The sequence below is a fragment of the Neovison vison genome, chromosome 6 (genome assembly GCF_020171115.1).
Source record: "Neovison vison isolate M4711 chromosome 6, ASM_NN_V1, whole genome shotgun sequence".
NCBI lineage: Eukaryota > Metazoa > Chordata > Mammalia > Carnivora > Mustelidae > Neogale > Neogale vison.
Genome location: NC_058096.1, coordinates 155323281 through 155348570, shown reverse-complemented (window position 1 = coordinate 155348570; position 25290 = coordinate 155323281). Strand labels below are relative to the sequence as shown.

The 25290-nt window shown below is 51.0% G+C and overlaps 1 protein-coding gene across 1 annotated transcript; it reads right to left on the bottom strand.

Annotated features, from left to right (window-relative positions):
• Positions 1 to 1939: 1939 nt before the first annotated feature.
• POMGNT2 (protein O-linked mannose N-acetylglucosaminyltransferase 2 (beta 1,4-)) lies at positions 1940 to 24480 on the bottom strand. The gene is made up of 2 exons (XM_044252628.1): positions 24243 to 24480; positions 1940 to 3875 (listed from the first exon to the last, which is right to left on the bottom strand). The coding sequence occupies exon 2, from the start codon at positions 3768 to 3770 to the stop codon at positions 2028 to 2030; it is 1743 nt and encodes a 580-aa protein (XP_044108563.1). The 5' UTR covers positions 3771 to 3875; positions 24243 to 24480; the 3' UTR covers positions 1940 to 2027.
• Positions 24481 to 25290: the final 810 nt, after the last annotated feature.

Sequence of the window (25290 nt, the reverse complement as noted above, 5' to 3'; positions counted from 1 at the left end):
GCTCTCTAAAAAAATAAAATCTTAAAAAAAAAAGTTGTGTCTTTTGCATGAATATACCTGTTGGTGGAAACTGGTCTGGTTTCGCTTCTGGCTATTTAGAGCTGTATTTGATACATGTCTTTCAACAGCATTGGCACTTCTTTCTCTGGGGTATACATTTAGCAGTGGAATCGCTAAGACCCAGGGCAGCTGTGTTCAGCCTTAGTAAAAACCACCAAGGGGTTTCCAAGTAGTTTTACCCTCACATCTCAGTGTTAGAGACTTCCAACTGAACTGAATCTTCACATGTGCATCAATGTGACAGTCTGAGAAGGCGGTCGATGGAGAGTACAGTTAGGGACAAAGATATTCTGGGTAAAGGTAAGGTCACAGAGGCCCCTGGTGACCAAGAAAACATGCCACTCAGGTCTCCTGCTCTGAATCCACCACCGACAGGCACCGAGGCCATTCTTCCCAGACTGCCCTAGCCAGGGACCTGCTACTCATCTAACAGACCACTTCAGCTTGGGAACTGTCTAGCTTGGTGCGACAACCTTCTAGCTGAGCTACAGCCAGTGGCTCTCCCTCCTGGACCCCCTTTCCTGCTCTCCTTCCCAGGAATCAGACTTGGAGCAGGGTCCCTGCTGATCTTGGATTAACGTTCTAGCTGTTTCTGCAGAAGCCAGAGAACATTGGAATGACAGATGTGCCATTCAGCAAAGTTAACAGTACAAATGACCTACAACAGATGAGCTATGTCCACACTGGAAGCGCTCTGCAGGTACTAGTGTCTGGGCAGGCACCAGAGCAGCAGGCTCCACTGAGCGCAGTGTCGGGGGTGGAAAGGGTTAGGGGGTTGGGGGGTTGGGGGTTGGGGGGGTGGGCTGGGAACCATGTCTATTGTTTGGAAGACAATGGCTCCCATGGGGCTTCTAAGCTACTGACAGTGGTCTTTCCTCCTCACCCTCGAGCAGCAATTCGCAAAACAGGGGGAGAATGGTCCCCGGGCTGCCGTGAAAATCCTCCTGCTGAAGAAGAGTGCTCCGTGCTATCTTGCTGAATTCCCTGCCCTCCTCCTAAGCCAACAGGATGCCAGTTTGGTCGGCTGTGGTCTTGGCTGGATGGCCTCTTTAGCATAAGAGCGCCCCCTGGTGGGCAGTGCTCTTCTTCACCGAAGACCCGACCCTAGGCTTCCAAACTTGGACCCCACTTAGACTGGAAATGTGACATTCAGCTGGCAAGTTGCAAGACGCAATGCAACCAGCCTGCCCACTTCGCGGTCCTCGCCACTTGCCCATCGCCACATCTCCTCGGTTGATAGCTAGGATGAAAGAGCACACGGGCACCGACTACCAGCCCTGCTTCCAACTACCCAATAATAAAAAGACTTGCCCAAGGTGTGCCTAGATAGGTCAGTCGGTTAAGCATCGGCCTTCCACTCAGGTCATGACCCCAGGGTCCTCGGATTGAGTCCAGCACCGGGCTCCCTGCTCATGCTCTCTCTTGCTCTCTCGCTCTCTCTCTAAACATAAATAAATAAAATATTAAAAAAAAAAAAAAGACTTGACCAAGACGTTTATAATCATTTAATGAATGTTCCAAACACACCTTCACTGTGCTACAGGTGAATTTCATGATGATGGAAGCTGATGAACCACCCACCCAGGCAACCACATGATTTACTCACAGTTTCCAGACATTTGGATATCAACCAGAGAGATTCAGTAGGGTACAGCAGGATCTCTCAGCCAGGGGCTCCTTAGGATTTTCACTTTCCTTCTCTCTCCTCCCACTGAGGACCTTCTCCAGGGTACGAAGGCTCAGGACAGGAGAAGGGGGTTGGGAGGGTCCCACTAACCCGTGCAAAAAGTGCTGGGAATGTCACACTCTAGACCCAGTAAGAAGACACGGAGGCACACGCCTGGGGCAGGCCTGCTCGATAAATAAATAAACCCCAGAAGCCACCGCAGGGCACAAGTGGGCCCCGGGACACTGCGCCGGGGGAGCCATCCCCGCTCCCCAACCACCGCCTGGCCACAGCACGCTCGCTACGTGTTGCACACCAGCACATCTGCAAAGGGTCCTAAGAGGATCTTGTTGAAGATGCAGCGGACCCACACCAGGTAGGTCGTGAAGGGCTTGATGTTCTCGGTGAAGGTGTGGTTCTGCAGGGCCAGGATATAAGGCACGTAAGTGTTCTCCCCCTGCTCCTGGAGCCACACCTCGTACTTCACCTCCCTCACCTTCAGGTACTTGAGGTTCCAGGGGATCTGCCAGGAGACTGTGAGGCGGGCCTCGGAGGCGCCCTGCACAGACGCCTGGCACCGCGCCTCCCGAACCTTGCCTGGGTAGAGGCCGACGGTCCACTTCTGCTTCCGCGGCCCAGGCCGGCCCTTCACCACACGCCGCACGGTTTGGATGAGGGACGGGATATCCACCTTGGTGTCCTGGTAGATGCGGAAGAGCCACTCGGGGTTCCGGCAACAGAGATGCCGCGGGACCTCACGGCTCTGGAGTATACGGGCCTGCTCAGCCTGGTCCAGGTGGGTGATGCCCCCCTGATCCCAGGGCCGCTCGGGGTGCGTGACCGTGTTCTCTAGCATCGTGTTCCGCCAGGCTACGTACTGGAGGTCCATGCCGGGCAGCGTGGCCAGCGTCTTATAGGGGGTGTAGTGGTCCGGATTGACCGCATAGGGGAAGAGCTCGACCACGGTTGCCCCGCGGGGCAGGAAGAGGGCAGTGACCAGCTGGGCCCCGTGCATGCTGACCAGCATGGAGGCATTGCTGACCAGCCGCACAACGTCGGCGAAGGAATGGTCCTCTAGGGACACCGTCACCGTCTTCATCTGGAACTCCTGGGCCAGCGCCAGCAGCAGCTCTGCCTCATTCAGGATGAGTCTGTTCTGGGTGCGGCTGAAAACCAAAATGTACTCTTCGCCCAGGGGCGCCCCCGCGTGGCTCACGTTCAGCTTTTCCATCATGAACCGGGCAAACTGCCGGATCTCATTGCCGGACACGAGGATGTTGGCCTTGGGGCCCTGGGGCTGGACGAAGCCGTACTGGTACCAGGTGGTGATCTTAGAGAGACCCACGAACGCGTGGGAGAAGCACAGCAGCCGGCCCAGCGCCTTCAGCTGCGCCCGCAGGAGCGGCTGCTTGGGACTGAGCAGCCTGTACAGGTCAAAGTGAGCGCCCTCGCTCCAGCCCTCCATGAAGAAAAGCCGTGCCTCGTGCGCCAGCCCTGGGAACTGCCTCAGGGTGTAGAAGAGGGGTAGTAGGTCGTCGTGGAAGACGTGCATCAGGTTGTCGGGGTTGAAGCGGTTGGCGATGAGGGCCACGTCGGGCACGAACACAGGCTTGGGCATGAAGCGCAGGGCGGCGGCCGGCAGCTCCACGAAGTTGAAGTACTGGGTGTTGTGGTCCTCCACGGTGGACAGGTCGAGGAGCGCCGGCTGGAAGCGCCGGGACCCCAGGTTGGGCAGCATGACCGAGGCGTTGCCGTGGAAGAAGATGAACTCCTCGGCCTCGTTGGAGTAGCAGAGCCACTTGAAGCGGCACACACGGTCGGTGTGCGTGCGGCCGCTGCACACCATTTGCGTGCCGCCCTCCGCCAGGAGCTGCAGGGCCTTGGGGTAGTCGATCCTGGGCGTGGGGGCGGGCTCTGGGGCGGGGCGGCCGGCGGCCAGCTCCTCCTCCAGCACCGCCGCATGCTCGCGCAGCCGCACGTGCTTCCACAGCACCGCCGCCAGCACCGACACCAGGAGCGCGTTGAACACGGCCGACAGGTGCATCCTAACGCCGTGGTGGGGCCCTAGCGCCAGCACAGCCCCCGGGCGGCGCCACTGGCCTGGCGGGCTCTACCCATCCCCGCGGGTGCCCTTAGCGCCAACACAAGCCTGCGGGAGACAAGGAAAGGGAAAGGTGTTGGCCCCATCTGTCCATCCGTCCATCCGCAGCCACGTTGGGCTCCTGTCGGGCGCGGTGCCCGTACCGTCCCTGCTTATTCTCGCCCTCTCTTCCCCACCGCTCCCGTGGGGGCGGTATACATCGCTGCGCCCTGCCTTGGTACTTGACCACATCACTTGCTTTGGCCAGTGAAATGTCAGCAGGGAAAACAAGATCAGACGCTTGAAGAGAGCTTGTGGGACTGGCCCGGCCTCCTTCATACCTAGGACGTTGCTGAGGGGAGAATGTGCGCCGCCTAACTTCCTGGTTCCAGGACGAGCGACAGGAGAGCAGTGCGGAGCTACTGCAGCCAAGCCCAGTCTAACCCAGCTGACCCCTGGTTGGCCAGTGACCCTGACACGCAAACAGCTGGGCTGGGTGAGTGCTCACTGTTGGATGTCACTGAAATCCTGTGGCTGTTTGGTATGAGGCACTGCTACTGCGGTAAGAGCTAACCAATGGGGCATCTGTGACCAGAGCCACAGGGTCTCCTCCAGGGGCCCGGCATTCCTGGTCCTGTGAGGTAAGGACTCTTCCTTACATGGGCACAGAGGCCAGGCTGTACACCAGGAGCCCGGTGTCCCCTTCTTAGTACCCATGGCACATATGCCCAGGGGATGTGGGGGATCATCTGCTCTTGCTTAAAGCTACTGTTTGGAAATCATGCCTGCTGTCTTTTAGATTCCCATGGAAGGATGGGTAGATATTTGCCCCATCCCTGGTCCAGTAAAGGAACTATATCTGGATGGCACCACTGACACGCAGGCCTGCAGAGAGGCCTGGCTGGGCTGGTGGCATTTGCTCCATTTTCCTGCACTAGCAGGAAAGCTAATATTCTTGCTCTGAAGCCCAGGACTGCTCAGATTTGAGGGGTCTCACCCTGTGCCCTCATAGGAGCTGCCCAGGGAATCCCCGGTGACTGGCCAGCACTGCCCTGGGGTGGGACTGGAACCACCCCTTTATTCCCTTGGGGTGAGTTGGACTCTTGGGGTCTTGTAACTTCTCTTTCCCTGCAATCACAAAAATCAAAGTGCAATCCTGCCCAGAAAGAGACAGGGGCTTAGACTAGTTTCCCTCAGAAGCAGAATCGGAGACAAGGATTTGAGCCAAAATAATTTCCAAAGAAATCCCTGTACCAAAGAAATCCCTGTAGGAGAGTGGGAGGGAGGAGTGACGCCAATACAGGCACATTAATGAGCAGGTCACTATTCTGAAGAGGCCGGGCTATTCGCCTTCCTATTCCTCTCCGGCACTAGCTGAAGGCCATTCCTGGAGGCACCATCTCTTCCAGCGGCCCTCATCTAACGGTTCAGCATGCACACATTCATCATACGCACACGTCATACTGCACCCCCAAAAGTTCATGAAGAATTACTCTGACTGGCTATAATGTACTCCAGTGTTTCCTTTTCTAGTCCAGTATATTAACTTTGTTCTAAAAAGGTGGGGGGGGGGGCATGTTCCTCTTAACTGAATTTACAACCAAAAGGGTTGGCAATTTGCTGTTAAAAAAAATAAAGGTCTAAATTATCATATGATCTCCCTGGTATGAGGAAGTTGAGGCAACGTAGGGGGCTTGGGGGGGTAGGAAAGGAATAAATGGAACAAGATGAGGTCAGGAGGGAGACAAACCATAAGAGACTCTTAATCTCACAAAACAAACTGAGGGTTGCGGGGGCGGGGAGGGAGAGGGTGGTTGGATTATGGACATCGGGGAGGGTGTGTGCTATGCTGAGTGAAGTGTGTAAACCTGGCCATTCACAGACCTGTACTCCTGGGGCTAATAATACATTACATGTTAATAAAAAATATATTTAAAAAATTTTTTTAAAAAGGTCTAGGGGCGCCTGGGTGGCTTAGTCAGTTAAGCATCTGACTCTTGATTTCAACTCAGGTCATAAGGGGTCGTGAGGTCAAGTCCCACATTGGGCTCCAAGCTGAGCATGAAGAAGATTCTCCCTCTCCCCCCTGCTCCTCCCAGCTGCCCCCCTACCCCCACACACGTGCTCACTCACTCTCTCTAAAACAAAAACAAAAGTAAAAACTGGTCTAGACCACAGATTCTCAAACCTGGCTGGTTCCTGAAATCCCCAGAGGCCCTTGCTAAAACCAGATACTGGCAGGCAGGAATCCTGTAGGTTCTGACTCAGTAGGAGGTCTGGAGTACGGTTTAGGCATCTGCATCTTTTGTTCCTCTGTTTCATTTTCTCTTCTTCTTGCAGATTATCTGAATTCAATTTTTAGGTACAGTGTTTCTGAGTGTATTTCTCGGTGCAGATGTTTTAGTGGTTTCTTTAGGCACCATACAATGTATATGCAACTTAGCAGCGTCTACTGGTAGTGACAGTCTACCTCTTTACTGAGGACAGACACCTGATCTTCATCTGGGCTCTTTTACCCTCCTCCCTTATAATATAATTATCTTCAGTGTTTCCTCTACATGCATCAAAATCCGCCTCAGACAGTGCTCTAATTTTTGTTTCAACTGTCAAGTGTAATCTCCTCAAGAGGGAAAGGAGAGTTCATTATATTTACCCACATTTTTACTCTTCCCGTTCTTTGTCCCTGATGTCCCAGGTTTTCTTCTGTTATCACTTCTCCGGTGAACTTCCTTTGGTCATCATTTGAGGGAAATTTGCAGAGAGCAAATTCTCCTGGTGTTCCTTCAGGTGAAGAAAATGTCTTGATTTCACCTTCTTTCCTACAGGATATTTTCAGGGACAGAACTTCGGCAGGACAGTGCTTTCTCTTAGCAGACAAACGCTTAGGCTGGGCAGCCTCCCTCTAGCCGCCATGTTTCTGAGGAGGAATCTACTGTACGTGAAGCGCCTTTCCCCTGGATGTAGTATGTCCTTCCTCTCGCATGGCCCTGAAGAGAGTTCTTTTGTCTACTTTTCAGAAGCTTGATCATCAGGCCTTTAGGTCCACGAATGCTAAATTTTAAAAAAGTATTGTCCTAGAGATGTCTAAGGCTCCACTCAATTTGTTTTCCCAGTCTCTGCAGAGTTTAAATTGGATAATTTCTACTGTTTGTTTTCATGTTCACCGGTTCTTTCTTCTGTCATCTCCATTCTTCTACTGGGCCCACCAGTGATTTTTTTTTTTTTTTTGTTACTACATTCTTAAGTTCTCAAATCTCCATTTAGTTCCTTCTATCTTCTCTTTCTTTGCTGAGGCTTATCCTGGAGCTTATATTAGGTTTTCCATTTCAGCAGGTTTTTGCAAGAACCATGCTGGTGGGGAAGGGAGAGTGCTGACTCTATTGTTGGGTAGGGGGAAATCCACGCTTCCTTGCTTGGCCTCCAGCAGCAGCACTCTGGCAGGGAAAGTGAGAGATGCGGCATAACCGCTGAGAAGGGGTGGAAATCTAGGCTCCTCAGCTGGCCTCAGTAACGGTGTCTCATCACCACTGGGTGGGGGTCCAAGTCTAGGCTCCGGTGAAACCTCAAGGGGACCGTGGTGGCAGGGAAGGGGGTAAAAAGGGATCTTTTTACCTTTGGGTTGTGGTAAAAGTCCAGGCTTCTCATCCAGACCCATGGTCGGGGGGAGGTGGTGCTTTGCTAAAAATGGGAGGTACCTGGTTGGTTACTGCAAAGCAAGGATGGATGTCTGTCTATTCAGCCTTTACTAAAGCTGGAAGGGAGGGGAGAAGCAGTTTTCCCTGGTGTTTTATGGGAATAGGGTACTATTGTCAAAAAGGTATTGTAAGGCTGCTCCTCTTCTAGTCCTTTGATGAGTGACAGTGAGCTTTCCCTGGGGCTTTTTCTGGTCTATGCTCACTGACATTTCTGGGTTGGTTTCTTTAGCATACAGTCTAGGATACACAGGAGGCAAAAAGAAAACCCAATGAACTGACCACTGTGTTGTTCCACATTCTTCTACCTTTCAGTATTCTCATGTTTTATACCTAATGTCCTGTGTTTTTAGTCCTGTGTTTTAGTGCATGGATAGGGATACATGTGTCCCCTCCATTTTGACCAGAACCCAAAGTCTCATTGGTATCTGCTTTTTTACCAAGCTCCCAGGTGATTCTGAGGTATAGCCACATTTGAGAAAAACCAAGAAGAGACTCTTAACCAAAGAACCAGGCCATGAGTCTCCATAGCCCCCAAAGTCTTAACTCATTCCAGCATCAATTCAAAATTCTAAGTCTAAAGTCTCATCACCATGGGATATGGTGAACTAGGGTTTCTGGAACCTTGGGTACCTAGTGGCTTGCAGACCTGATTCTTGGAGGCTGCCAAGGCTGGTGGTAGCCAACATGGACATGAGGCCAGGGTCTTGGGCCTCCATTTACCTCCAAACAAAACCAAGCACCTTTAATTTCTTATATTTAGGGGTACTATAGTGGGTTGAATAATGCCCCCCAAATTCATGTCTACCCCGAGCCTCAGAATACGATGTTATATGGAAATAGGGTCTTTATGCATATAGTAAGTTAAGGATTTTGAGACGAGATCGTAATCTAAATGAGGCTCTAAATCTAATGAAAGTGTCCCTGTAAGAGGCAGAAAAAGTCACTGAGGAACAGAGAAGATGGCCACATGAGGGCAAAGACAAGAGACTCAAATGACGTAGCTATGAACCAAAGACTGCTCGGGATTACCAGGAGCCACCAGACACTAAGAAGATGCAAGAAAGGATTCTCTCCCAGAGTTTTCAGAGGGACGTGGCCCTGTCAATAACTTTATCTTAGACTTCTAGCCTCCAGAACTGTGCAAGAATAAATTTCTGGCCTTTTAAGCCACCACATCTAGGGTTAAATGTGTTGCAGCAGCTCTAGGAAACTCATAGGAGTGCCACAAAAGTGTATTTAAAAATGGGGTTCTTCACTAACAGGAAGGAATTCCACTGTCAGGTTAACAACCACTAAGCAAGTCCTCATTTTAGAGAGGTGAAGAATTTTCCCCAAATCACCCAGCAAGTCTGTGACGCAGCCAGGATTAAAAATGGAGGCGTCCTAATGAGCTGGTGAGCGCTGCCTCCTGAAGACAGGCTGGGGAGAGCCAATGGGCAGGTGCAGGCCTGGCTGGGCAGCTTCTGAGCTCAGGGTCTAATGAAGGTAGACCCTTCTTGTGCAGCCCAGCCTCTCCGCGTCTCCACCCCACCGCCTCCCTCTAGGGCCAGGCCATATCTGATATGGATGAGCTGCTCTGAAGTTCCTTGGGCACAGCTCTGCTCAGGAGGGCAGGCCCACAACATCCCCTGCACCCTCCTCTGCCCAAGGAAACTCCTGTGGAGTCCACCCCTTGCCAACGCTGCCACACCTTCTGCTAACTCTCCCTAGAACGGGGAGACAGGTAGTCCACATGCCTTGGACTTAGGGCATCAACTCCATCTTACTCCCGTAAGTCTGACTGACTGGTTTGCTCTTCTGGAGACACCCGATCACCAGGAGATCTCACATCACACCCCAGACCAACCTGGCTCTGAGTGCCCGCTGCATTACTGGTGGTCGGTAGTTCCTGGGAGAGGATGTGCGCTGTCTAGGAAAGTTTAAGGAAAAGGCCAAAAGTCTCAGGTTCAAACCCCAGCTCCCTGACTTGACCGTGTGGCCTTTCTGAAGGCAGGTTCCCCATCAGCAAAGGTGAATGTGCAGCCCCCACTACACAGGGTGGTGGAGAGGGTCAGAAATCAGGTGTTAGTTGAACCTCATGAATACCGAGAGCTGACTACTTCTGCAACTGCGTGCAACTGCGCACGATTAGGTTCAAACTAATGAGTGTCTAGCAGAGGGGAAAAGAAAAAAAAATTGGGGCATCAGATGGTTAATGAAGGGCCATGGGGATGCACGATAAGGTCTGGCATTTTAAAACCTTCTGGACATACTTGGCTGCCTTCATCTGACTTGAAGCAAAAGCTGACCGCCGCCGAGGCGGGATCTGTCACTTTGCATTACAGTCATTTGAAACAAAGCGTTTTAAATCTAAGAAGATTCCTCCCAAAGATGGAGACCAAGACAAGATATGCTGTCACCTGTTGGTACCTTGGGCCAGACGGGTCACCAGCTCTGCTCCTTGGGCTCCCAAGTCAAGTGTATTAATAAGTGACAGAGGGGACATTGTTTCTACCCAGGCTTCCCACCCCTTTACCCTGCCTAATAAAATTCCAGGTTTGGCCAGGAGCCAGCCCTTTCCTTGATACCCACCAGGTGCAAACAAAGCCAAGATCGACCTCCCACTACCAGAAAGCATGCTTCTGGAGCCAGTTACTGGCCCAGGGGAGGCCACTGCCGGAGTAGAACTGAACAGAGCAAAGGGGGAGGAGTCACAGTCCATGTTCCCACCCACCGGAAAGGAAAGGAGGAGCTATCCCAGGGCTGCCGCCTGCCATCTGCTGACCAGCTGGACGGTGAAGCCAGGATGCCAAGGACAGCATGATGGAGGAGAGAGACAAAGGACCCCACTGATGTCTCGGAGCCCTACTTGCCTGGACTTCCGGCTGTGAGCTTTCCTGATTATCAAGCTCAGTTTTGGTTTCTCCAAACCAAGAAAACCTGAGGAGAACGTCTTTACAAGCTGTTGTGCAGGAAGCAAACGCATGGGGGTCTGGCCTGTGCCTTCTGCTTCTGAGCTCTGCTCTAACCTAGTGGGGCTATTTGGCATCAGTTTCCCCACAACCCTTCTGACTTTGGTAAACAAAGCCCTCCGAGAAACTCTTGTATTAGCAATTAGAAAACAAGCATATTCATTGTGGGCCGAAGTGGAGCTACAACTTTCCACATGGGTTCCATGGGGTAGGGAATGTGAACTAAGGTAACCTTAGTGTCACAGCATAGGCAGTACGTGGGGCTCTGGTCAGCCCTGCAGGCTTCCTCTGAGGAAGAAATGAATCCTTCTGGTTTGGCCATTCCCTGGAGCTTTCAGAGGAACCAGAAATGTCATCTCCAGGGTAGAAAGAAAGAAGGTGGTGGGGAGTGGGCATCCAAAGATGCAGGAGACCACACAGTCTGGTCTGGTTAGGTAGATGGTTCACACAGAGGAAAAGCAGAAGAGAGACTTGGGAAAATCAGCTAAGGCCCGAATGTCAATGGCCTTGATGCTGGGTCAAGAAATCTGAACTCTACCCTCTAGGCAAAGGGGAAATACTGAAGGTCTCTGAGCAGAGTAGCGTGGAAATGGGGGGAGAACAGAGGTAGAAAACCCAGTGACAAGCTCTCAGCCTCGGTGTCTCTTCACTCCTGTGGGAGAGAAGAAGGGGTTCCCCAGAGAGGGAGTTCTGCATGAAGTGGTACAAGGAACATGTTCCTTATCACAAGTCAAGTCCCAAAGTCTGCAGACGACTTATATGAAATAAATTCCCGTGAACTCAAAGCTAGTCCTTTAACAGAACTCTCACTCACCCAGTCCCATTGGGTCTTCTTGGCCTGCAGGGAAGAGGATAAAGTCACAGCTATCCTGAGAGCCCATGAACCCCATGTCCTTCATGCAGGTCTTTAAGGCCTTCACAGAACAAGAGCAGAGAACTTCTGGTCCAGCCCCAGAATCAGAGGAGAGGGTGCAGGTGGCTGCCTTCCTGGCTGGGGTTTGCCTGTGTTCCCATCAGCCCTGTTAATCTCCAGGGGAAGGTCTTTGCAAGCCCAGAACCTAAAGCCAAGAAATGTGCTTAAACATCGTGTTTCCCTGTCTTTTCAAACCTAAGGGCCCATTGATAAAAAAGAGAAACTCTTTCATGTTCCATACCAACCTGTAAAGCCCAACATCCCCTTCCCCAAGCATGCCTCATTCATAAGAAATTTTCTGCAAGCTCCACTCCCAAGATTGAAAGATTTCATCAACCACTACCTTCTGAAGTTGGTATCTATACCAACTTGTTGTATCTATATCTGCATATGTAAAATCATATGGCTGCATATATGTTTACAAAAACATATGCCCCCCCCACCCCTTGGAATTCTCCAGGCAGCCCCAGCGAAGATCTACTTCCCTATTAGGTTGAATCATGGTACATTACTGATACCTGACCAATTCTGACCATGTCCCATGGTTCCACCACGGGTGCCAACTATCCTCACCACAACCACGGTACGGACAATACAAGACTGCTCAGAAGGGAACACCTGCATCCTGACCGTGACATGACCACAGCTGTGGGTTCTGACGAGAAACAAAAAGACACAGAAAGAAGCCCGGGGATGGTGGGGAGGGAGAGTTCATTCATCCTCAAGGTCAGGAGAGGCCAGAAGGTCAGCATGTCTCACTGGGAAGCCGGGGAGGCTACCCTGGAGACCTTAGCTCAGATCTGGGCCAGGGAACTGAGGAAGGACCCAGGCTGACATGACAGGAGGAGTGTGGGCAGGAGGAAGAGCTGTGGGGGCGGGGGGAGTGAGGCGTGCACACACATACATACAGCTCCTAGTTCTGACCCATGGGAGCACCTGGGAGCAGGGACATCATACCTGGTATAAAGGTCTTGCATTCTAACATTGGCCCCTCTCATGAAGCAGGACTCTGTGGAAAAATCACTGTTTCCATGGCACAGGCAGGGAAAATACAAGAGTTGTTGGGAACATCTTGTACTACCAGAATGTAAGTTCTCAAAAAGTGATGAGGACATATCAAGAAGGCACAGGAGCTAACCTGAAGGAGCTAAATTTGGGGCAATGTAATGAAATTAAAAAGCAATAGTTATGGATTATAACCCACAGAATAAAATAAGCATGCATGAGTCAATATTGATATGAATAAATAAGGAAGAAGGAACAGATCTTTCTTACAGTAGAACTCCAATTAATACATGCAGAAGCAATGATGGAAATAGAAAATCACCGTTTGGCAAGCATCACAGTAATAATGGTCTCAGGCAAGATCCACTACTGGATGCTAAAATTAGTGGGTGGAAGTTTGAGAGATAGGATATTTGCATCCTCTCGACAATCTCCCTGGGAGATACATATCTGTTACAAAGGCAAAAACAGAAAGTTTATGGTACCGAAAAAAAAAAAGAAAGAAAGAAAAAAGAAAGGATAAAACTTCATGATACAGAGGCCTGGCAGACAGCCCCTCAACAAAGTAACTGATGTTAATATCACCGGGAACAATTTCCTGGCACCATGTACCCCTTGATATGGTGCCCTAAGAAGGGCACCTGACTTCTGTGATTTTCTTACCTGAAATACACAACCTCAGTCTGTATGTCCAAAAGGGGGAAAAGGGGTCTAGCACCCCTGCTAGTTCTGAATACAGTGTATAGATAAGTTAGTAGAGAAAACATTAAACCCAAATAGAAGGACATTCTACAAATTACCTGACCAGGACTCTTCAAGAGTTAAGGTTGCGGAAGACCAGGAATGACTGAGAAGCTGTCCCAGACTGAAGAAGTCTAAGGAGACACAACAACGAAACATAATGTGGCAATTTGGACCCAGAAAAGAATGTCAGTGCATAACTGGCAGGATCTGAGTAAGGTCTGTGGTTTAGGTAGTGGTGCTGTGTTAATTTTCCGCTTTTGATCATGGCACTGTGGTTATGTAAGATTTAACATCAGGGGAAGCTGAGTGAAGCACTTATGGTAACTTTTCTGTAAGTCTAAAATTATTTCAAAATAAAAAGTCACAACAAAATAGGTAACAGGCGCCTGAACAGCTCAGTTAAGTGTCTGACTCTTTTTTTTTTTTAAGGTTTTATTTATTTATCAGAGAGAGAGAGAGGGAGAGAGAGCGAGCACAGGCAGACAGAATGGCAGGCAGAATGGCAGGCAGAGGCAGAAGCAGGCTCCCTGCTGAGCAAGGAGCCCGCTGTGGGACTCGATCCCAGGACGCTGGGATCATGACCTGAGCCGAAGGCAGCTGCTTAACCAACTGAGCCACCCAGGCGTCCCAAGTGTCTGACTCTTGATTTCAACTCAGGTCATGACCTGATCTCGGGGTCCTGGGATGGAGCCCTGCGTTGAGCTGTCTGCTCAGCAGGGAGTCTGCTGCTCCCTCTCCTCCTGCTTTTCCCCTGCCAACCCTCCTCAACCCTGCTCGTACTCTCTCGCACCCTCTCTCAGATATGTAAAATCTTTAAAAAATTTAGATAACTTAAGAAAGAAGAAAGAAGAGATTAAGAGTGGTTATAGGTAAAATGACACATACATGGTTTGTCCAAAGATACTCTAGCAAAGGGGCTCCTGGCTGGCGCAGTCAGAAGAGCATGCAAGGGGTGCCTGGGTGGCTCAGTGGGTTGAGCCGTTGCCTTCGGCTCGGGTCGTGGTCTCAGGGTCCTGGGATCGAGTCCCGCATCGGGCTCTCTGCTCGGCGGGGAGCCTGCTTCCTCCTCTCTCTGCCTGACTCTCTGCCTACTTGTGATCTCTCTCTGTCAAATAAATAAATAAAATCTTAAAAAAAAAAAAAAAAAAGAAGAGCATGCAACGCTTGATCTTAGGGTCGTGAGTTCAAGCCCCGCATTATGTTAGGCACGGAGCCTACTCTAAATAAATAAATAAATAAATAAAGATATTTCAGCAAAAAAAGGATGGAAGCAGATGGAACAAGACAATAGCAAATAGATCACTGTGAAAAATGGTGATGGGGGCCTTTCTAAGATCCTTTCTTGTGTCTGTTTAACGTTTTCCATAATAAAAAGTCAAAAGGTTAAGGATAAAGAAGCAAACAAATCCCTATTTACAAATGGCAGAGTTCCAGAGAGCGGCTGAGTAATAAATGAATATTTAGACAATATAAGATAAATGGCCGTCCCCAGAGAGAGGAAAGGCAGACGAGCAGGGCCTGAGCAGATGCATGTTCTGCTCCCATCACAGACAGAAATGCTTCCAGCAGCAGCTAAAGCCACAACAGCCACACCCAGGGGACATCACAAAGCAAGACCTGCAGGGAAATGAGCAAAAGGGAGAGGAAAGACCAACCTCTGACCTGAGTGGGCACCTCTCTGATGAGCATTCTCCCACCTGCCCCTCTCCTAGGCCTCCCTGTGCTGGAATATAAGCTTGGCAGCAGGCAGGTGAGGGTGTGGTGTGGGGCCACAGCAGGAAGGGGCCAGGCCTCTCCTCTGGACCTGGGGGACCGTGTGTGCAGTAGCCAATCTCCAGGCAAGCTCGGAGTAGAGCTGGGGTTGGGGGTGGGGAGTGGAGCCAAGCTTACGGGAACCAGGAAACATGGGGCTGGGGCACTGTGGGGCAACTAGGCAACCAGGCAGAGGCCAGCCTTTGAGCCTGAGCCTGGGGAGTTGGGGGGTGGGACACTGTTTCTAGTTAGATGCTAAGTTACCAACCCCTCCCCAGGACAGCCAGAAGAATGCAGACAGAAAGCAGGACAGATACAGACTGGCTCACAGGGCCCTTGAGGCTCTCAAGTTGCCTTCCAAGGGGGAAAATGGGAAGGGAATTTTTCTGGGGTTGGACAGAGCATTTCACTAGAAATCGTGTGGTGGTTGAAGCATGGGGCCCAGAGGAGGGACCGCCTGGGTTTCTAACTTTACCATGTACCAGCCAGGCAACCTGAACCAACGTCGGGTGGGAACAGTTACCCTCCCATGGAACAGCTGAATCACTTACAACACTGCAGGTTCACTCTCCTGGTACTGAAATATAAGTGTGTGAGTAAATGAATGAATGAATGAATACCCCATTCCCATGCTGTCCAGGTTGGAGAGTTCTGAGGCATGTTCTACACTGGCTCCAGAGCTCCCTAACAGATGGGGTGACTGCCCGGAGTGGGCACTGGCCTGATGCATGCCCCCTCTTCCCCATCTCTGGTCTCAGTTCTTCAGTCCCTTAATCATGTCTGTTAGGAAGGAGTGCTAATAATCTCCTGTACTTGCATCTCTGTCTCAGGATTTACTTCTGGAGGAAAGTGAACTAACATAGTCATAACTGTATTTTGCCACATGGAGACAGGTGAAAAACCACCTTGCATTTTCCCTTGCCGTGAAGTAGCCAAAGTGCAACAGGAAAAAGCCAACAGGTACTTGGGCAACCAGTGGTAATTATAAAGTCCTTTCAGTCTATTTCCTGTACTCCCCCTTCCCCTGACCCCCGACTGCACTGCAGCAGCTGTGTAAGCCAGCAGAGCTCAAGGATCAGGCAAAACGTTCAGAAGAGTTTTCAAAAGATACGGATGGAGGCAAAGAGCTCATTAATCAGACCACTAGCACTGAAGAAGATGAAAGCGGCCTTTTCCATCACTGTTTCAAAATATTTCTGAATAATGAACTCTAGGAGGAAGTTCAAAATGGTGAAGAATAATGGGGCCACGATGCTTCCTGGACAAAGGATCCCATGATGTCCCCTTTCTCCAGGCCAATTTTCAGTGCTCCTGGAGAGGCCACCAGTCTTGGTGACAGTAGGGCAGTGGTAGGGAGATGGGGTGTTAAGGGAGAACTCAGGTCTCCATTCCTGGCCCGGGAGACTAGAAGAAACACTCAGCCAAGCTGCTACCTTCTGCAGGACTGCGGCCTGTGTGGCTGATAGGACAGCTGTGTCCAGTCCTGAGGTCTGACCCACTGCTTAGTGCCTCTCCATGCACTTGAAGGACCCAACAATCTCGGGCCTTGCGTGCTTGTTTTTCCTTTAGAAAGCAGAGAAAATGAAACTTGGAAAAACCATCGCTGCCCATGACCCCTCTCACTCCTGCCCTGAATAAACATGATGAGACTTCTCCATCACCCCGGGATCCCCAGCCAGACATCCCGTGGTGTGCCTCCAGTTCCAACACCCTACCTGCACTTGAAACGGATCCCCAGATGACTGCCAACTATCAAATATACACCGCTCTGACCTCCAGACATATAATAAAGACCATGCAGAAGAAAAATCTACTGCCCATGCAAACGGGCACCCCAACTCAAGCCAACTTCTCTTTAAGCTTATCTTCCTAGAAGAAGAGATGGGTCGTTCTAGTGCCCCAGAGTCTCCTGAGTCCTGTTGCCATCTGAGAGGATACAACTTTTCCACACAAGGCACAAGGCTGCTGGAACAAACCAAAGGCCAACCCAAACCTTGATTCTACTCCTCAACAGAAATTACCTCCATGGCTCCTTTTCCACTTGTGTGGCCAACGCCTGATTGTTAATCTGTGTTCTTTGGAAATAAACTTGTTACGTGGACAAGGCAGTCCCTGTTGGACTCTGAAGGTTCTGCACCAACAGCCTACATCCCGCTGCTTCCAGCAAGCCTACTCCCTGGCAGGGAGGCCCCGAGGAGGGTATTATGGACAGACCACCCTTGTCTCAAATTACCTGTCAATCACTCTGCCCCAGCCGAAGCCTGGTCGGGTGCAGTGGGCCCCCCAGGAGAGTAAGGAGCAGGAAGAGAAGGCAGGGAAGGTTGCACATGTTCACACAGAACAAGGCTCTGGGACAACATAGGGACAGGGGCACTGGCCCCGAGCTCCCATCTTCTGGCTGACTCAAGCTCTGAAGAGATCCCCAAAGGAAACTCCTCCTGGAAACATCTGCCGAGGCCTGGATCCCTGGCCCACAGTGGAAAGCTGTGCCCTGGAGTCATTCTTGGTGGAGGCTCTTAGACTCCTTCCTTCATTCTCTCAAAAACAGGCTTGGGGCGCCTGGGTGGCTCAGTGGGATAAGCAGCTGCCTTCGGCTGGGGTCATGATCTCAGGGTCCTGGGATCAAGCCCTGCATTGGGATCTCTGCTCAGCAGTGAGCCTGCTTCCCTCTCTCTCTCTCTGCCTGCCTCTCTGCCTACTTGTGATCTCTCCCTCTCTGTCAAATAAATAAATAAATAAAAATCTTAAAACACACACACACACACACACACACACAAAAACAGGCTTTGCTTAGACATGGACAGGCATGACGTGGAACTTAGTTAACAACCAATAGGGCAGAGTCACTGACCAAGCAAGAGGGCTGCCACCGCCCCCCCACCCCGCCTGCCCCCTAGCCCCACCCCCGCACGGGGGCGCCCTGGCCCTCCTTAGCTTCCCGCTGACTCCGCCTGAGCGAAGGTACCAGGTACCACAGGAGAGAAATGATCTGTATGCATCTCCTCCAGTCGTATGTGTATTTACTCATGAACCTCGGTCCCAAGTCTTAAGAGGGCATGAAGAGAATGGGGGAGTGAGGCTTTGCATCAGCCCAAATTAAGGTATGTGCAAAAGACACAAACTTGAAAAAAAAAAAAATGTCCTCAAGGCCCCCACTGTGGCCGAGGGAGATCAAGAGACTGTTGTTCAAACCCGATGGGCCACAACTGCTGTGGCAGAAGGGCATGTGTGCTTCCTTGCCGGGGCTGGGGTGGGGTGTCACCGCAAGATGACCTCCTCCCAGCCCAGGAATGTCGGGGAAGCCTGGGATGCACTATGCGCACACCACAGCCCTTCCTGGGTCCGGCAGACCCAAATCCCCGTCTGATCACTCCCTGCACCATCCCAATGCACGGTCACTTAACCTTACCTAAAAACCCCTGCCTTCACCGGTCTTGCCAGAAGGGCTCCCAAGAGGAAGAGCGCTGTCAGGTGGGTAACAGGAGGATCTGCTTGGGAAGCCAGAAAGGCCTGGCTGATCTCCCACCCACGTCAGCGCACTCGATCTGGGCTAAGTGCAGGCACGCGGGCACACAAGATCACTGAGGAGATTTCAACCCTCTTCCCTGATGGTCGTGGCCAAGAATTCTTCCTGGGCCACCCGGCTCACACTCACTTTCCTTCAGACCCTAGGTATGAAGCCATTTTAACACCTCAAGCCTCAATGCCCTTATCTGTGAAATGGGAATAATAACCTCCATTGGGTGCTGTGAGAATGGGGTAATACATGGAAAGTACCTGAATAGACCTCAAAACACATCAGCTGCCAGAATCACATTTCAACAGGGTTCCTCAAATTAATAATGAATGACACACAGGTACCAGGCCAGCCATACAGCCCCAAATCATTCCTAAAGGGACTGAATCCCCCAATGGCTTTGGGGTACATTCACCATCCCTCCCAGGTTCGCTCAGTCTTCCTAATGACTTGCCTCCCTTCCCCTGGGAAGAGAGCCTCCAAGCAGCCAGTCCCCAGCATGAAATTAACCACTTCAGCCATGGCTACCTTCAAGACAGTATGTTGGCAGTGTACTAGAAACTGTTGTACATCTCCTCATTTCATCCTCAAGCCAACCCTAGGGGGCTAGCCTAGCACTGTCACGTATTCCCCATCTGCACGTCAGGACACAGAGGCCAGGGAGAGCTAAGTACATGAGTCCCAAGGGCCTCAGGCTGTGTGGAGTGAAGTCAGGATCTGAACACCGAGCATGTCAACACTGCCTATGCCAACAGCCCAGGCACCATTTGGCCCTCATCTCCCTGGCCTGCCAGGGCACAGAAACTCAGCGGATGCAATTATCACCGCCTTTATTGTTCTCTGCCTTCTCTATGTTGGGCACCAGATTTTAGGACCCAGCTGGTGTGGGGCACAGAGCACATAGTGACTCAGCCACAAAAAGCGTGACAAAGCACAGTGAGAAGGCAGCCATCTGCAAACCAAGACGAGGGGCCTCAGGAGAATCCACACCTGCCAGCACCTCGAGCTCGGATTTCTGTCCTCCAGACCCAGAAGACATAAATGTCTGCTGCTTGTCACCCCAGCGGCGGCACGTTGGTATGGCAGCCGGAGCTGGCCGAGACGAGGAGGTAGCACCAAGCCACTTTCCTGCCAGGACTTCCTCAGCTTGAGCTTTCATCTGGCATCTGGCCTCCCAGTCCCAGGGCCAATGCCCCATTCGCTCGCCCCATGCGCTCTTAGCTCCAGTGAGTGTGGGAGTTCGTGCCTCCTGACCTAGACCTTCTTAGACCCCAAGCTCTAATGAATGGCTTTTCAGGGCCTAGGTCTGGAACTGGCCAGAGCCCCCCAGAAGCAGACCCTGCACCCAGTGCTGGGTGACCAGCCACAGAAGATGAGCCAGCGTGGCTGGCAGCCTCTCGTCCAGCTGCCCAGCTCTGAGCCTGCGGGTGTGGCAGCACCATGGACACCTGTGTCCAACACTTGTTGGAATGGAGGGGGTCCTAGAAAGGAGGGAGCACTAAGGCCATGGGGTTCTAATAATATTTGGCTGCTCCAGGAGCTGAAAACTGCCAGAAGCAGTTTTCAGGGGCAAATTGGCAGCACCCTTCTATCTGCCTCAGTTTCTAAAGGGCCTTTTTTTTTTTTTTTTAATCTCTTGTTTATTTCTTTTTTCCCTTTTCTTTGAAAATAATTGGGCACAGGCCTTCCTGATAATTGCAATAATAATGGTAATAGAGGCAATTCAGCAGACCAAAGGCTCCAACCTCTCCCTGATGCTTGGCTCAAGGCTGAGTACCCAGTGTCCAGCCTGGAAGGGGCCCTGTGTTATGCTTTCAAAATGGGGAAAAGAGACAACTCTTAGCATTAAGATCGTACTGATGGTAGGATACCAATGGCAGTGAAAGGTCTGATTCTCTGACAGAGGTCAGGCCCTGAACAGGCAGCAGTGAGGACATGGGAAGCCAGACAAAAATAGAAGGATCCATCAGTGTCCTGGCTAGCTCAGGAAAAGAGGGTGTTGGCTTCTGGGCAGGGGGTGGCAGTTAATGCTACCACCAGCTTCCTTTATTGAGCACCTCCTGTGTAACAGGCACCATCCTAAGCCCCTTTCCTGCCCCTTTTCCATTAAGGCTCACAAAAGCCCTCCAATGTAGGTACTAGAACTAGCTTTGTTTTCTTTTAATATGAAAAAAAAAACACAAAGTTTGGTGAGATTAAGATGCTTGCTCCAGGTCTTAGAGCTCAAGCAGGGGCCCCAGGATACAAACCCATGTCTGACTACCAGGGGTCTTATTCACCGTGCTTCAGACTCGGCAGTAGAGTCAGTGACAGAGGAGCAAGGCAGACGTCAAGGCAATGAGTTTTTGTCACTCAAGGGCAGAGCAGGTGTGGATGACTGCGGAAACGCAGACCCACAGGCCCACCACTGTAACTTAGCAACGCACTGCTGCCTTGTGTAATTCCTCCCCACTGGGCCAGGCAGAGACACCCGTGCTGGCAGGCAGCTCAAGGGAGCTGTGGCCATTCTCTTGCCCCAAGGGAAGTCTGGGTAACACAGGGGGGTAATAATTATCCCACCTGCCCTGTTGCTGGGCTGGGAGTCCACTAATTTAAAGTGACAAAACCTTCTATTTTTAGAGCTGAAAGAGCCGTTAGAAATGATCTGCTCCATCTCTTTACTTTATAAAAGAGGTTGAGAGAGGCAGCGGCCAGGGCAGCTGAGCTCTCAAAGGCTGCCAAGATTCAAACAGCAGGTGCTCTCAGTCCAGAGCTCCTTGTCCTCACACCCATGGCTCTTGGGTGGCTCTCCTCGCAAAGGCAGAGATCAGGCCCAGAGAAGAACTCTTCCTGGCCCTTAAACAAGATCACTTCTTCTCAGAATCAAGCTCTCCAGGCTTCACCCAGATGACGCCCTCCACCAGCCCTGCGGTCCAGGGGCCATAGGGCCGCACTTCTTCCTAACACCTCATCCCCCAGGCTCACTCACTGGATGTGGCCTCCAGCCTCATCCAACCTCAGGCATGGAGAGGAAGCACAAACAGCCAGACTGTAGGGTCCCCACCTTGAAGACCCCCTGCTGCGATGCTGGAGGCTGCCCTCTGGCTGCCCGGCCCGGCCCCCACCCCTTCCGGTCACAGCCAGGCCTCAAGAACTGGGAGGACCACAGGCTGCAGAGAAGTAAATGGCACTGGTTCTCCAGCTGAAAGGCCAGAAGTGAGCTCCTGTCCCGTCACTTAGCAGCTGCATGATCCTAGACCAATTCTTCTTCATCTTCTTCTTCATATTCTTCTTTTTGACAGACAAAAAGTTGTACATAATTAACGTGTAAAACTTGATGTTCAGAAGCAGGTATACACCTGTGAAACCATCGCAATAATCTATGCCATAAACCTGTCCATCACCTCCAAAAGTTTCCTCCCACCCTCTTATTATTTTTTGTGATAAAAATATTTAACATAAGACCTACCATCTTAGCAAATTTTAGAGTATAATAGTAAAGTCATATTAACCACAGGCACTACGCTGTACAGTAGGTCTTTGGGACTTAGTCGTCTTGTATACCTGAAACTTTATAGCCTTGACTAATGCCTCCCTGTTCCACCTCATCCCAGTCCCTGGCAACCACCATTCCACTCTCTGATTCTATGAGTCCGGCTATTTTAGATTCAACTCATTAGTGATAGCATGTATTATTTGTCTTTCTGTGGCTGCCTGGGCTAATTCTTAACCCTTGCAAGTCTCCTTTTCCTGGTGTGAAAAACCAACACAATTATACCTACTTTATAGGCAAAACAATGCCTATAGTATTTATAGTATTATTATTATTATAACGCTCTACTGCCCATTCAGTGGCTCTTACTCTATGCCAGAAATAGCGCTAAGTGCTTTAGATGAACAACCTCATTTATTCCCTCCTACAAATCTAAAATAAGTGCTATCGATTTCATCCCACATTTGAGGAAGTACATCCATTGTTGTTAAGTGAATTGCCTACCATCACACAGCTGTGAAGTGGTGGGGTTGGGATTCGAACCCACGTCTCACTCCAAAGCCTATGCTGACATTTGTGGGCTATGCCTTTCATGTTCATTATTTTACCCAATTTAAAAACACCTATCAGGGGCACCTGGGTGGCTCAGTGGGTTAAGCCTCTGCCTTCCGCTCAGGTTATGATCTCAGGGCCCTGGGATCAAGCCCTGCATCAGGCTCTCTGCTCAGCAGGGAGCCTGCTTCCCCCTCTCTCTCTGCCTGCCTCTCTGCCTACCTGTGATCTCTGTCAAATAAATAAATAAAATCTTTAAAAAAAAATAAAAATAAAAACACCTATCAGGTGTTAGGCAGGTCCTGGGGGAAAGTATCCACTGACAACCAAAGACTGCCACAGACCCTTGGGGAATGGAACATTTGGTAATTTAATTTTCCAATTAGCTCCATATGCACTAGAAGCCTTTGTTTGTTGCTCAATATTTTCTAAAGCCTGGCTCAGAGCAAGAACTCGCCAACCAGAAGGAAACTTTGAACACTGCTGCAGCTGCTCTGTCACTGACACTTCCAGGCCACCAGGATGCTCACGTGGCCAGAGGGTGGCCTGGGGGAACTCTGTCACCAGCACCCCATCCTCCTCTTTGCTGAAGATCTCCACTCTGTGCTTCTCTCCTCACCCTCCTGGGGCCCAAGGCTGGCCATCCCTGGGGAAAACGGGACCCGTGTCCTTTTCTGGCTCTAGCACTAACTGGGACTCAGATGCTTCTTCTGTAATGTGAAAAGGATAAACTGGAAGATCTCCAAGATCCATGAGAGGCAGAGAGAGCAGCTAGTTCCAGTACAAAGACGGACCTGGGTTCCAGCCTCACCTCTAACATTTGCTATCTCAGCAACCACAAGTGCTACCATCTGCTGCACAACCACTGTGTACCAACACTGGACTGAGAGAACTTGCACAGCATTATCTCATGTAATCGTCATAGCAAGCCTGTCATGAAGGTACTTTCATTCCAATTTTGCAGAGGAAGAAACAGAGGCTCAGAAAGGATAAGTAACTTGCTCAAGGGCACTTATTAGCTCAAGCTAATAAATGAGAGCCAGGATTTGAATGCCCAGCACATGTAACAGTAAACATTTGGTGAATAAACTCTTTTCTGTCTGTGTTCTTAGCCACTACGTCCTATCAAGCTCACCCAGTAACCTTTCCTGTGCTGGACCTTGCTTCCCCCGAGAGTACTCTCTGAGAGTAAGTAAGCAGACCCTAGCCGCCCACCACCAGGTGCAGGGCTCTGGCCTGAGGACCCTAGATCTTAGCAGAGGATTCTCATCAGTGACCAGGAGATGGGGTCTACCACAGGCAAGGGGGCAGGAGTCCAAGTGGGTCCCTCCAAAGGCTACCCTGGCACTGTCAAGCAAGTCGTGGCAGGCTCTTATCACCGGGCCCTTATCACCCCAAAGAGCCCAGGGATCAGCGGCAGGCCTGCCCAGTTATACTGCCTTCCAAGGGAGCTCCAGGGGCCCAAGCCCCTTCGCGCACGTCGCTGGCTCCCAGCCAATCGTGCTATTCCATTCCCAAGCTGAAGGGCGTGAGGACCTGCTGCCAGTGCCAGCCAAGAGCTAAGGGATTCAACGGGCGTGCCTGCGGGGCGCCTCCCGGACCCCGCGGCAGCGAGACCCCGAGGGGCCACCTATCCTCACCCCCCGCCCCCATCCCGCGCCTCTGTCAGTCCGCATCATCCGTCACTTCTTGGTTCTGCAAACTTCCCTGGGCTCCTCTTTACCCCAGGGCTCGGCGCTCCCGCTGATCCCTCCCGCGGGAGGTCCGGGGCCGATCCCTCAACTCCAAGCCCAGGGGTGTCGCGGAGCCCCGGCTAACCCCAGCGCGCGTCTCACCTGCAGCCCGCAGGCCGGGCTCCGCTGGGCTCAAGCGTCCAGGTGGGCCCTCGGCGGACCCGGCTTTGGCCCAAACAGCTGCCGCCGCCTCCCCCTGTTCCCGCTACAAGACCGAGAGGCCCAGGCATGCAGGGCAGGTCCCGAGGCGCCGTCCCGTCCGCGGCCGCAGGGCTCGCGGGTGCCCGCCTTGCGCCAGCTCAGCTGGCGAGCCCTACGCGGCAGCCTTTGCAAGAGCGCACGCTTGCGGACTCAGCGGCCCCAACCCTTGGCCAGAACCACCCCCTTGGCTAGCGGGATTCTGGGAATTGTAGTTTGTCTCCGAAAACACCCCACCGCTTCAACCCACGGAATCCTGGAAGTTGTAGTCTCCTCCCGTGAGAGTCACAGTTTACTTGGTGTTAGATTTTTACAATTATAGGAGTCTTGATAATAAATGTAAATTCAAGTTAAACCAACAGTCAAATATCATTTACAAAATCAAAATACACCACGTTTTTAAAAATATATATTACTATAAAAACAAATAAATACAAAAGCCATATCCAGTTCCCCATCCCATCCCATCCCATACCTCTCAGACCTTCCTAAAATGGGCAAACATTCCCAACTCTTATGGTTGCTGCGTAAGAGTGCCGCCCACTCTGAAAATACACATATGACCCTATTTCTGGATTTATGAATTTTAGACCTCATGGCTTTTTACTAGGATAAAGGAGAATTTAACTCATTTAAATATGTTCACCAACCATTACTACCTGCACCCCCACTGAGTTATGAGACATTTTTTTCTTTCTCCAAATTTTTATTTAAATTCTAGTTAGTTAACATACAGTGTAATAATACACAGTGTAATCCTGCTTGTGTCTTCAGGAGTAGAATTTAGGGATACATCACTTACATACAACACCCAGTGCTCATCACAAGTGTCCTCCTTGATACCTGACACCTATTTAACCCATCTCCCCACCCAATCCCTGAGTACTGCTCAGTTTATTCTTTATAGTTCTGTTTCTTGGTTTTCCTCTCTTTTTCGCCTCCATGTTCATCT